This window comes from Microcebus murinus, chromosome 2, assembly GCF_040939455.1.
Source record: "Microcebus murinus isolate Inina chromosome 2, M.murinus_Inina_mat1.0, whole genome shotgun sequence".
NCBI lineage: Eukaryota > Metazoa > Chordata > Mammalia > Primates > Cheirogaleidae > Microcebus > Microcebus murinus.
Genome location: NC_134105.1, coordinates 52,405,135 through 52,418,998, shown reverse-complemented (window position 1 = coordinate 52,418,998; position 13,864 = coordinate 52,405,135). Strand labels below are relative to the sequence as shown.

Here is a 13,864-nt window from a genome sequence, read left to right as displayed (position 1 = left end):
TAAATGATTAGGGGTAAGGAGCGAAATAAATATATTTTCTTCAGAGTTGAGGGAAATATAACTGCTTTGTCATAAAATCCCAGCCTACTACAGAATTATTAAAAGGTACCTTACATCTTTTCTAAGACTCAAAGATAAATTCAGCTTACAATATATCATATTCACTCACTTCGTCATTCTTTAAATTATCTTCCCCTCCCTTATCCCCCCCTCTAATGGTTACTAGTCTTACAGTAAAGCCTTGTATTGTGCCTCCACTTTGGTTTACTCTGGTGGAGTCTATAGACAAACCAATTAACATGATCATGTGACTATTACTACTAGCACTGATTCCAAAGTATAGATGCTACAAAGGACAAAGCCTGTACCAGTAGACAAAAGTGGTTTTTTTGTTTTTTTACATGAAGCCTCTATTCCTAATTTTTTCCACCAATTTTTGTAACTGCCTATAACTAGCATTATTTATAAGAACAATAAATATTCCCTTTGGCAAAAGCCTGATATTACAAATGGTAACTCACAAGATCTTCCTCAGTCTAAAAACAATCTAAAAATATACAAATATTCAATCTATAGATATAAATATTCAATAAGACACAAAGGCTATTAAAGACTTTTGTATTCTTCCAACTCCACTACTTTTCCAGTTCAGCTGATTCCAGTTAGGCTGATTCAAATGCAATGAAAACCGAGAAAGCCATTTATTAATACTGCTTTTGGAGTGATTATTTTTATACATACATGTATTACCTGATGAATGCCTCAAAAATTCATAAAAAAATCTAAAACTCAGTAGTAACACCTAGAACCTATTTTTTCAATGAAAATGTTTTCTGTGTTTGAAAGGAAAAAAATTGGAAACAATTCAATGTTCTAAAAAGGATATGATGATCTAACACTTTTCTGAGGTCAGATTACTTCTAACTTCAACCATCCATAATATTTTATAAACCAGGGAAAAATCCCTGAGTTTCAGAAATGTCAAAGTTTAATGTACTTTACTCCCAAACATATTATAAAGAATATGTTTCACTGAAATAAAGAAGACAAAATCAACTATTAACTGAGTACACTAATCATTTAAAAAGGATGTGGAGGTGATCTTGTCCAACCCTCAGAGTACAAGGATTTGTGTTCATGGAAAAGACCCTGAACTGTGAAAAAAGGCTTATGTTAAGCATTTTTAAAAGCTTTTTTCCTAAAACTCAAAACACAGAAAGATGATTGCTTTGATAATTTGGAAAATTCAGTAATGGAATATATTATATCTAAATATATTATATCTAAATATTCAATACGTGAGATGTTGTCAAATAAAACACTACCCTGGCTTAGAAGGCTCCCTTTCTCACTCTTCTATATAGGGCGGCTCCCTAATCCACATACCCCACATGCAGAAGGCAGTCCTATCTCTCCTTGTAAAGTCACTGGACATTGAGGCCAAAAGACTATTAGTACCTGACTCTTTCTTTACTGCTATTTAACTCTAATGAATTATTGCCATGTAGGAATGCTGTACCCAGCGGTGCCAGATTCTGCAATTGATACTGAGAACCCTAAATCCAGATTTTATATAAAATATTCTAATTTTTAAAGATCACTACAGCGATCAAACAAAAAATATTTATGAGCCAGATTTGGTCCAACGATCACAAGTTTGCAATCTTCAAGTTTGGGAAAAATGATTCTGTACTGTTTTGAGAAAGAGCACAAAAATCCTAGATGATAAAACTTGATCCTATTCAAATCTAAGAGTAACTTCCTTAATTTACAACATTATTCACTTGTTGAATCTTTTGCTTACTTTATTTTTCCCTCCCTCTGTAAATGCATTAACAATTTTTTCCTTAAATAAAATACTTTGAATTACAGAAGCAAATATTTCTAAGTGAACTGATTCCTGTTTAAAAAATATACTTCATATATACTTTAAGTAATTTAAAACTTTAGAAATACATATGGCAATTCATTTAAAAAAAGAGAAAGAACCCAAAAATAGTCATGAGGATGAACTCATAGCAGCCTCACCTGTACTTTCATGGGCAGTCAAACATTTCATCCATTTCTTTTTCCCCAGAGAAAAGAAGCATTCAGAAGAAAAGCAAGTCAGATGACAGTCTAACTCCTCTAATTTTTATGCAACTAATAGGACAAATGTTAGTCAAATAGAAATTATAAAAAATACAGAAAATACTTACCTGGACTTGAAGATTCAACAGATGGCTGGGGGCCAGGGAGAAGGGTGAGAAAAGAAGAAAAATTAGCATTTTTATACAGTATATCTTCACAAACATTACAGGGATTATTCAGTAACTAGCACGACACTAAAAACTATGGTAAGTTTTAATGTATGAATTATCTAAGACAAACTAAAACTCCCTACAGAATCCTTTCCCTTTCATTATACTGAAGCATAAAGAATAATTCAAAACACTCCTGAATCTAGAAACAAAGACAATTATATAGATTGATTCAGACTTTAAAGGCAAATATGGACCTAACATGTGGTTTAAGAGGTAGAATTTTAGACCTTGGAATTTTCTAAAATAGATTTTCTCCTCTATTAATACAGAAAAAACTATGTATAAAGTCTCCTATTAAGTTGGTCTCTGGCTTTAAAAAATGAGTATGAGAGGGAAGAGGGCAACAAGACATAAATTATGTTGTAAAAAAACAGAAGGAAAAATTAAAATGCTATTTAAGTACCAGACACTACATTATGTTAACTTTACTAAAAAATAACATATTAAGTTATGACAGAATTAGCAACCATTCAAGCTTAGGTTATCTGATGGAAGACCACAGATTCTCAGTTATAACACTCCCTCTATTGTACCATTTTATCTCTCATAAAGTTAATCACAATCAAGTGGGAAATTTAAAGATAAAATTGGAAGCAACTTATTTTAATAATGTTACCACTTGTAAACATAGCACGTGGCTATGTTTTACCTTTATTCAGTTAATTCACAATTATAAAATCATCTACAAACATAAATTACAATTCAATAAAAACTCAAAAGTTGTTTCAAATGACACAAACTTTATAACTCAAACCTTGCCAATCCATTCAGAGCTACAGATTTCATGCCCATTAGAAAACAGATGATAAAAGGCTAAAAGTACTAGCAAAAGAGAGACATAGATTTGGTAAAATTTTATTTTTTCCTGCTAAGTAACGGGGCAGAGAGGCAAGAAGGAGAACAAAACAGAAATGAGGGAAATGTTCGATTTTTCAAAAGCTAAGCATCTAAGCCAAATTCCTTTGAAGATATTAAAATTGTTTTAAAAACTGTCCAGATTATTCAATTGTAGTAAGCATGGAATTCTAGATTCCACATGGTGACTCATGTAAAGTTCTTTTAAGGCATGCTTTTCCAAAGGTTCTATTTTTTTTTTCTTTTAAATTCTTATAAGAGAATGACTCTTTCCTTTAGCACTGTACAACAAAAACTGACAGAATCCAGTACTATATATTTCCAATGTTACACCACCATCATTATTTAAAAGTTACTCTGCCAGAACACAGTCAATATAGAGCTACTTTTTAATTTGGTTCCTCTAATGGGAAGCTGGAGAGTAGGATGACATGGAAAGAATAATGTAACCACAGAAAGGTTTCTAGCTCACTTAACATCTTTTGGGCAGAGCTACACATTTCTGGCTTAAAATAGATTTAACCACCACACAAATTATTATACAGCAAATCAATATTTTAAAATATTAATCCATTTGTGCTTCATGCAGTTATACTTTATTTCTCAAGTGTAAGCACAACCCCTGTGCAAAGTTACAGCAATGTTAATGACCATCTTCATCTGGTCTCAAGTTCACCATCCACACAGTAACTTTATGAATACTCCAATAATTATTCCATTTAGTAGTCTTCTAACAACAACAAAAAAAGGCTTTCTGATTAAAGATGCCACACTACTGAAGAATAAAAAATCATTTTTATAGATGTTAGATATTAACAGGGACTTTGAATGGCAAATGGTGTTATGTACTTCAGTTTGTAAAAGGCCTCACCAGCACTAAATGCCAATAAATATCTCACTGACTGTTGTTTTACTGGTAAATAGCTACCAGTTTAAATTTCTGAAAAAGGCTTCAAATACTTTCCAATCATTAAGCTACCAAATATTTAGAGGACTGGTAGCATTTGTAAGCATGGCTAGTATAGAGCAAAACATCTTGTATTCAAAGATAACATTAATGATTGTATTATGTTAGACACACTACAATGTTTCCAGGACTGATTTGAAGGCATATCTAGATTAGCATGGGGGAGAGAAAGTAGAGATGGTTTGCCTATAGATACATGTTAGTATTTTATGTCCAAAATAAAATTCTATTGTATCAGCTTGGGGATAGGAGTGAGATTAGTTTCTTGAAAGGTAATTATAGCCAATTAAATCAAAGATGAGTTTCTAGAAAACTGGCATTTAAAAACAGTTCATACTGTAAACATTACTTATACTATCAAAAATGATTATCTTTCAAGATAAAATGTGAGTTTAGTGTAATACAGGAGGTTTCACTGTGCAATGAGAGCAGTTTTTATTTAGGTATGAAAGAGAACTGTAGAATCAGCTTATATTTATATAGTGCTAAACATTTTCAAACGCATCTAATTACTTGATCATAACCATAAATCTGTCAATAATACCCATCCCACCCACCTCATTTTATAGATTAATAAACCCAAAGAGATAAACTGACTAGATCCAAGATTCCACAGTAGGTGGTGAAGGCAGATCTGAAGCCTAGAACCTCTGACTCCTCAGTGTTCCTTCTATACTTTCTAGCGAAATAACCATGTAAAAAATTTTCTCTTTACCTCCTTCCTCCTTGCCCCTTCCTTTCTCTTTTCTTTTTAAAATAGTTTCAAAGCATGTTCAAAATGCTTTGAGTACTGCTAGTACTCATTTGTCATGCCAGACTGTTATCTGTCAATTTAGAAACTGTTATCTCTAATACCCTCCAGGAAAACTTGCAACATCTACCATTAATTACTACAGTAAATTATAAAGGGAGAAGGAGAGACAAAAAAACTAAAGCTAAACAAGTACTTATTTGTAACAATACTTATTTTTAGAAAAAGCTCAAACTATAGAATGTATGCAGGAAAGATGATTTAAAATTGGGGATTAAATTGTATTTAAAATGCACTCATACATTATTGGTAGGAATATGAATTGTTTCAACCACTCTGGAGATCATTTTGCCAACATGAACTTACCCCACTAACACACTTAAAGTACTCCAAGATACACGTTTAACATTCTGTACTATAATGTTGTTCTTAGCAAAGTTGGAAAAAAACTGAAAGTCTACCATTTAACTAGTTAAAAATGATACATAGTTTTCCTAAACAATAGAAAACTATGAATACATTAAAAAGAATGAAAGGTCTGTGTCTACTGATACAGGGAAAAAATGCTAAAAACATATACATCTATATATAGTTTAAGAAAGTGTAGAAAGGGATAAATTGCGCTGGAATATGTATAAAAGAATTCATAAGAATTCATAAGAATCTGTTAACACTAGTTATGTCTGGGTCAGGGAGGACAGCTTTTTGCACATTATACTTCTTTTTTTTAAGAGACAGAGTCTTCTCTGTCACCCAGACTGGAGTGCAGTGTGGCCTGGTAACAGCCCACTGTAACCTGGAATTCCTAGGCTCAAGCGATATTTCCACCCCCTCCACTCTTGCAGTGTTGCCCAAACTGGTCTTGAAACCCTGGCCTCAAGCAATCCTCTTGCCTCGGCCTCCCAAAATGATGGGATTACAGACATGAGCCACCATGCCTGACCTTTCTTTTTTTAGGCTTTAACAACAGAAATTTATTTTCTCACAGTTCTAAAAGTTACAAGTCCCAGATCAAGGTGCTAGCACATTCAGTTTCTGGTAAGGCTTGCAGACAGCTGCCTTCCCCTGTGTTCGTTCTTCTGTATTTTTGAAGAGAAAGCCACTTTTCTATGCTGTTGGGATTTTCTAACCATTTTCATGCACTACTCATTCTTATTAAATACAAAATCAGTGAGGATTATCTTGTGGAATTATATGAGCCATTTCCATTTTCTTCTACTTTTCGATTCTGAGGAAAACCTAGTACTTCCTACCATCTTTTTAAAATCTGTAATTTTGAAAAATTAGGGGTTTGGGGGTATATATTTATTTTATCTGAGATGGAAAACAACACAGTAGGGACAAAAAAGATACACACAGAATATGAGTCAAATTAAAAAAAAATCCAGTAACTTTTACAGTAAGCTCCCTCACCCATATATTTACATGATTTAGTTGATAAAACTGCTAACAGTTCTAATAAATACTGAATGCCTCAGATTTGAATATTCTCTTTTATATTTTTCTAGAACATAGTGGAAAATGTTCCATACAACAGAAAACTATAATTTGGGAGAGTAAAAGATTAACTACAAGTTACCATTATTTTTACCCAAAAAAAAAAAAAAAAGTAAAAACACAAAAGTAATCATTAGACCTTTTTATTCTAAGAAATCAAAAGCTTATTTTCAATGAGTACAACTCTCTGAATATTTCCCTTCAAATCAATTCCAATACCATTTTTTAAAGTGTTGCCATTACTTAAGTTATGCAGACTCTAATTCAGAGATTCTCACAGCAATGGAGATGGGGATAGAAGCCAGGAAAGAGTTAGGGGTCCTACTGCAGGGTGAAAGGTAGAGGGGGGTACTATGCCAAGGGCTAGCCATCCCTCTTCCCCCCATACAAAATTAAGTCACTTAATTTAATTTTAATTCCAATTACTACAGGAGTAATAATTTGGAGGATAGAATGGTATTATGGAAAATAAGCACTAGGAAATTTAGAAGTCTGGGTCCCAGTGTTAATTGTGCCATGACCTAGGACAAATTGCATAACCTCTCTGCTCAGTTTCATTTTCTTTATGAAAAGATTTAGATTTCTTCAAAGTTTAGTTCAATTTCCTTCAAGATCTAACTTCTTTACTTTTATTATAAATTATAAAAGTTGTTTAAAAAAACATACTACTAAAGAGTGCTTAGCTAAAAGGATATGTTTGTTTCTTCTGAATTTATCTCTTTAAAATCTAGGGACTGTAGGAAAAAATAACCTCAATTAGCAAAAAAATTTTTGGCGGTGCTACTTTATTAATTTCATACCTACATACAGATAAGTTATTCTTTTAACTTACAGAATAACTCAAACAGAATGGGCCCCAAGCAATGACTTGATACTTAACACTTTAATCATTCAATGAATTTTGAAACTATCTGCAAATATTTTAAAATATGTAAACACTCAATCTGAAAATCAAGTAAGAAATTTCTATATAGCTGATTACTTTTCATAAAGACATGCTTAAGCTTCAATGGCAGTGTTTATTTCTGAATCATCTGGAAAACTAATTAATCTTACTTACCAGAATTATCTTAAAATAATACACTTCTTCATTTTTCCCACCAAACCTTTCTCACCCTATCATGTACCTCAATTCTTCCACAGAATTAAGCTTCATAGGACTCTTATGCATTGGTGTTCGTGACTACTTTGGATAAAAACCATAATAGCTCTGAAGTATAAATTCTAAAAAAAAATTCAGTTCCAGTGTAGAGAATTATTTAAAGCTTAAATTCATTGCAGTGAAACAAGTTTTGCTTAGAGAAGAAATTAACATTTTGAAGAGTAACATTCAACACAATCCTACTTCCTTAAACAAAATCCAAACACACTCAAAAAATGCTAAGCAAGGAGTCTGTTTTTAAAAGAAATAAATAGATGTGATAGGAAATAAAAAGATTATATATCATTTTTGGAAGTATTAAAATACTTAAAACCAATACAGAAAAGCAAATCCATGAATTTTTTCTCTTTATATCAGAGAAATGTAGCCTAGGTAAAAAGACAGATCTTGTCCTGTGCCGTGGTTTTTTTCCTTGAGAAGAATGTCCCTTATGTGTTTACAAACTCTGAAATAAAAGACAAATTGTTACTTCCCAAAGGTCCCTACACCACATTCCTTATAAAACCCAAAGGATGAACTATTTCTTATTTTTTCTTTCTCATTGCCTTTATAAAACTGCAACTACCCTGTAATTCCCTGCATTTAAGTGGCTAGGAGAGCCTCCTTTTAGGAGGTCAGTAAATAATTTTAAAGGATAACAAGCTATGAGAAATATTGCCAAAAAGTATTAAGAAAGGAGCATATGTCGTTTCTTGTAAGTATATTAAAATATGTTTTTAATGTTACCGCAACTGAACAACCATTAAATAAATGTATACATCCTACCATGGATTGACTAAGATAATCAGATCAAGTGTGAAAAATTAGTATATTCTATTCACATCTAAAGCAATCTGTATTTAAGAATTAAATATTTTTTTTGGAAAACAAGGTCAGGATGATGCTCTTACATAGAAAGCAACAACAAAAAAACCGAGAAGCATAATACCTACATTTTTCTCTGGAGACATGCTTCTTCAATAACCTGTTTTTCCCCTCAGATTTATCAAATACATACATAGTGTTGCTTTGCACTTCCTGTTATTTCACAAGATATCCTTCAATCCTCAGGTCTATTTGATCAAAAGCAAAATAGCTGAACATCTGAATTATTTTAACATACGTTTTATATTGGCATCATAAAAAATGAACCTACTGAGAGCTCAAACAAAGGCCAAGTAAAAGCACTCTGTAAACCAAGCATTTCTCCTTCATCTGATTTTTAAACTACTGGTCTCAAAAATTATCCTAATTACTAAAGCATTCAGACTAGGAATATTATAAATTACTTTTTCACCTCTTCATCTGTCTTACATTTTTTTGTAGGACACAGATCAAGAAGGTTCTTCTACTCTTCCCTAAATTCATTATAAATAAAACCATCTAAAAGTAACTGAAGAATATAAATTATTCGAAGATACCAGGTCATTAAATAAATGCACTGAAAACAAAAGTCAGGTTTTTTTCTTCTTGAAATTGAACTATCCATGTGTTCCTATACAAAATATGAGCATTCCATTCTCCAAGTAACAAAATACTTAAGAAACTAAAACATACACTAGAAAAAATTTGGAAATGACTAGTGACTCAAAATACTGTTTTCCCTTTACCTTACACTAGTGTAACTATAATTTCTAGAAAAATAAAAAATGCTAACATAGTTTCATTTACATATTGTTTTTAGTACATCGGGCAGTAAAATGTCTGGGTGAGGTTTTTAAAGCTTAAAATAAACTGAGCTGTTTTCTTTCAATAATATCTTGCTTTAGAATATGACTACACAACTTAAAGCTCAAACCTCTGTGAGCAGCATCACAAGGGAAGAAAATCACATTACCTACATAGCATATTACTGGTTATTTAATGGATAGTCACTGAAAACGGGGTTCACTGAAGACTAATTGACAAAATGTATGTAAATTCAGATACATATAACTTCTTTTCCCCCTTAAATATGAAGGAACGAAACACTTCAGGGCCTCACCAGGATTAAAATACAGGTACTACCAGTCCACTGGAACAAACCCCGTCACGTTTAAGTGAAATAGAAAGTACTATGTTCTCCAATTCATGTACCTTGAAATACAATTCTTTACGATGAGCAAAAGAAATGAAAATAAACATAAGATCTAAATTTAGCTGTAAATCAGAAATATGTAATGTTTTCAAAAGAGTATTGGCAGCAAACAGTCCTCCTACAGTAAAATCTCTCACTACTTTCCTGAATGTTTTTGGGTGCCTGCAAAACCATGAAAATGACAACTCATACAAGAGAAATGCGTTATCGGTCCAAAATTTAGAATGGCATATCTCAACGGAGACATAACTACACCAAATATATTACCTCAAACTCTAGGGGATAAAGAATACTGAAATTCTTCCACGGGTAAGAAAAAAAAGTAAACAAAACAAAACCAAAAATATCCCCATAAAACTTTCGATGTTTAAAGGTTTAAACTAGAAGCAAAAATTTTAATTTCCAGTAGCATATACTAAGTTCCAATTAATGATAAATCCACAGCGGTTGTTTGCCCGCCTATTTGAGGACCAAATATGTAAAACAATCTACTATCAAAGAAAGGGGCTTTGGGAACTTGTTTACTAGAAAACGAGCAAAAAGAAACAAGAAAAATCTCCAAGGAAAGAAAAATTAGAGAAGAGAAAGAAGACAAGAATAGGTAGCCTTGACTTGGAAGGTGGGAAAAATGTCTGGAAAGTGAAAGGCGGTGGAAAAGCACCTCAGAGGTTCTACCTTGGGGGGAGAACGAACTGTTTGAAAAAAAGGGGAGACTCCCTTCACCTGGAGGGCTGGATTGCGACTGGCCAGGTTAATCTCTCCACGCTCATACCAGCCTCGGGAAAATTACAGAGTTAATCAAAGGCCGTCTGCCTCACGTTTTCCCCACCAACACGGTCTGGATGTCAGTAGCAAACGGAAGGGGGTAACGCGGAAGGGCGCAACAGCATCTCGGTTAGCAAAGGAAGAAACTTCGCAAGAGGAAGCAGCGGCTCCCCTCCTGGCCCCGAGCACCGGCCGGCGAAGTTGCGCCACGGGCACCCCTTCCCCAGCGGGAGCCCCCACCCCCTCGCCCCGCACTACTACGCAGTACTACCCTTCAAACTGCCCCCGAAGTCCAAGTACGGCTCCGCTTCCTCCTATTCCCCGGACCCATCCCAACTAAGTTCCAGGAGAAGCTCCCGCCCAGAGCACGGCCTGTTCCGGACAACAGGTGGGCAGTGGCGCCAGCAGGGCTGGGCCTCTCCTGGCCAGGCCCACTCCACTCCTCCCCGGCCGGGGGCCGGGGGCGCCCGGCTCCGGGACAGGGAGGGGGAGCTCGCTCCCTTACCTCCGCCATGTTCGCTGTACTGCCGGGTCACATCTCCGCGGCGGCCGCGGCTGGGTCACGGCCAGAACCCGGATGTGAGACTCGGCAACGGGACTCCAGCCGCCGCCGTCTCTGCCGCTCCCGCCGCCGCTGCCTCGGCGGGAACGCGCAGGAGCCGCCCGAGCGCGCCCACCACACCCCACTCCGCCCCCTCGCGGCGCCCCGGCTGGGCTGGACTGGAGGGAAAAGGCCAGCGAGCACGCGCGGGAGCAAGGGCGCGCGCGCGGCCCCGCAGCCGGCCCTCCCCGGCAAGAGCGCGGAGGGGGCGGAGTCAAGGTGGGTGTGGGGGGAGGTGGGCATCCCCGCGAGGGGCGGCTGTCGCGCCCCAGCTAATCCGCGACGCGAGCCCCCGGGGGAGAGGGGCCTAGGGAGCAGAGAGGTCAAGGAACGGTACCAAAGGGGCCATGCCCAGCACTTACATAGCAGCGGAAAAATACGTAATATCTTACATGTCTGTCGTTTTTTTAAGTGCATTTGCTGGAAAACGGATGTTGCTTTGATGCAACAGCGGCAAGAACTGCGCTTTGAAAGCGGTTATCACTCTGACAAATATTTCTCTCTGGGTGGATTCCCTACAGGAAATATAAAATCTTATATCCCCAAATCTTTAAAGAGGACAGTGCAAAGATTAATGAAAGGGATTATAATAGCTAGTCTGCCATCCTCATATGTCATTTGCTTTTTCTCATACATTTTCTGTGATGCCATTAGCAGCACTGTTGTGCAACGGTTTGCATTTTGCACAATTAGACAAAATGTAAAAATGTGAAATACTGAAAATCTGCTCTTCGATGGATATAAATAATCTCCTACTAAACTGCATGGAGGGAGAACCTACGTATTTGCAATGCCTGAAATGCCTGTAATTTGAAAGTTTATTTTAATGTATTGGCCTAGAGCTGCCGATTGGCCTTGATGCCAATTCTGATTGCCAGAGCCAATGATTTCAAAGTAACATATATCATTTCCATTACTAAGGCAGATACTGATAATACAAAGGTGATATTAAAACGGACACTAATACATTTTACTAAACCAGGAGCTAAAAAGTTACTTCAAAAGACTGGGATTTTTTTCAAATCTTCACGGGTACCTCCTCTTTTAGTGCAGTTTCAAAAGTGACTATGAAAATCAACCAGTTAAATATAAAAATTATTCACTCCCTCCAAATAATGTGAGCCATTCCTACAATATAGTGCATAAATGCATACATAAACAATTTTTCTTAAAGTTCATACTTAAATTATAATGCAATATAGGGGAGGCTGTTTTCTTAAATTGTTTGTATTCCCTTACAATTCTAGACTCTACTAAGCATTTTCCTATTTCCAAAGATTCAACACTAACTTGGAACTGTTATGTCTAATAATAATTTGTGCATGAATAAACTGCATTTATATGAAGTAGCTGCTAAGTGAAAGGACATTACCTGGTAATTTGACAGGAAAAGAGTCCACAGACAGTCTGTAAACCAATTAAACATAAACATCTGATGCACATTTTCTACTGAAAGAAAAGCAAGGGAAAGAAGAGAAAGGAAAACTTTAAGGTTCCCAAATCTACAAACAATTTTTACCATTAACTGTACTGTACAGTATTTTCATTTTATTTTCTTAAAAACTTATGTAAAAGTTTTTTTTCAAGATTCCTTGGGGGAATAAATACTTTAACATAGGTATATAGTTTCTAAAAGTTACCCTATTGAATTATGTTAATCTTTTAGACTTGAAATAATGATTTTCTACAAATGTCAGTTCATATCCAAATAGTTTTCACTTGATACTCCTGATGAAAAGAGCTGAAGGCAAAGAACAATGGATGTACATGGACCTAAGGTGGGTACAGATAAAAATAAGGGGCCTAGAGGTAGAAACTCAGGCTTTATACCATGGAGATGAAGGAGGATTTTTTCATTAAAACACGAAAGCTAATTTATGAAATTTAGCTGGCTACCAAAAGGAAAATTTTAAGTTTTATAATACAAAGTTCAGGAATACCTGGTTGCCTTAAGTGCACTGAATCTTTGATTCTTTAGTTAAACCACCATCAAAAATCTCAACTGTGATAAAGGGCAGAAGATTGGGGTCCCTTAAGCTACTGAATGAATTCTGAAATTGTCGGGAAAATTGAGGTGTGAGACATTTTTGAATGGGTATCCATCTTACTATTAAATGACTTTTAAGTTTGTTAATATTGTATATCAATATTACCAGCTTTAAATGACTTTGAACGAAAACAAATTCCCTCCACATTTTTCTTTCCTCCTTCTTTATAAATGTGAGTTCACGTGGGTTTTTAGGTTCAGATATTCTGAAGGGAAAGAGAAACAGCTCTAATACTGTAATATATAGGCAAATTATTACGAATTCAGTATACTTTCAGTTTTTTTAAATTTGAGGAGCCACCTTAAGGAATGTAGTCTTTCTCAAAACTCTTGCTTACCCTCTTTAGTATTAAATATATAAAAATTAACTATTCATTAGTCAGAGGATATTAGTGTTAGATGGGAGGTCTTTAGTCAATTCTCTACTCTGTCAGAATAAGAATTATGCCCTCATTATGCTTCTGCTACGAGGCTTTTCTACCTATATTAAACACTTCGAATGACTCACAATATTTTATAAAGAGGCTGCTTTTTAAAAAAAAATATGCTCAAATGCTTGGAACATTCTTCCCTTTATTAAGCCAGTATCTACCTCCTTGTTATTTCCATCCATTACCCTTAGTTCTTCAGCACTTTGGATTAATTCAACAGATATCTTCTTTGTATCCAAATGCAAACAGTCAATATTTATACTTGGTTTAACAAAAAAATATATCTTTAAAATCTACTGATACTAGAAGAGCTGAAAATAGGACACGACAGAGCTAAAGGCATGAGAAAATTCACCATTTACTATGACCTGTTTAAATTATTACACTTTGTTATTCATTAATGTGATATCCAAAACATCAGTTTTGTTA

General features: G+C 35.1%; 1 protein-coding gene across 11 annotated transcripts in view; it reads right to left on the bottom strand.

Annotated features, from left to right (window-relative positions):
* MIER1 (MIER1 transcriptional regulator) overlaps nucleotides 1–13,864 on the bottom strand; it is a 60,678-nt gene that overhangs the window by 44,323 nt on the left and 2,491 nt on the right. For 6 of the 11 annotated variants that reach the window (XM_075999185.1, XM_012767196.3, XM_075999204.1 and 3 more), the window contains one exon: nucleotides 2,199–2,223. In XM_075999185.1, coding sequence (XP_075855300.1) covers nucleotides 2,199–2,223 — 25 coding nt within the window. Of the gene's footprint in view, nucleotides 1–2,028; nucleotides 2,066–2,198; nucleotides 2,224–10,861; nucleotides 11,074–12,329; nucleotides 12,407–13,864 lie in introns of those variants that run through there. The other 5 variants (XM_075999197.1, XM_012767202.2, XM_075999208.1 and 2 more) reach the window with 4 other exon arrangements.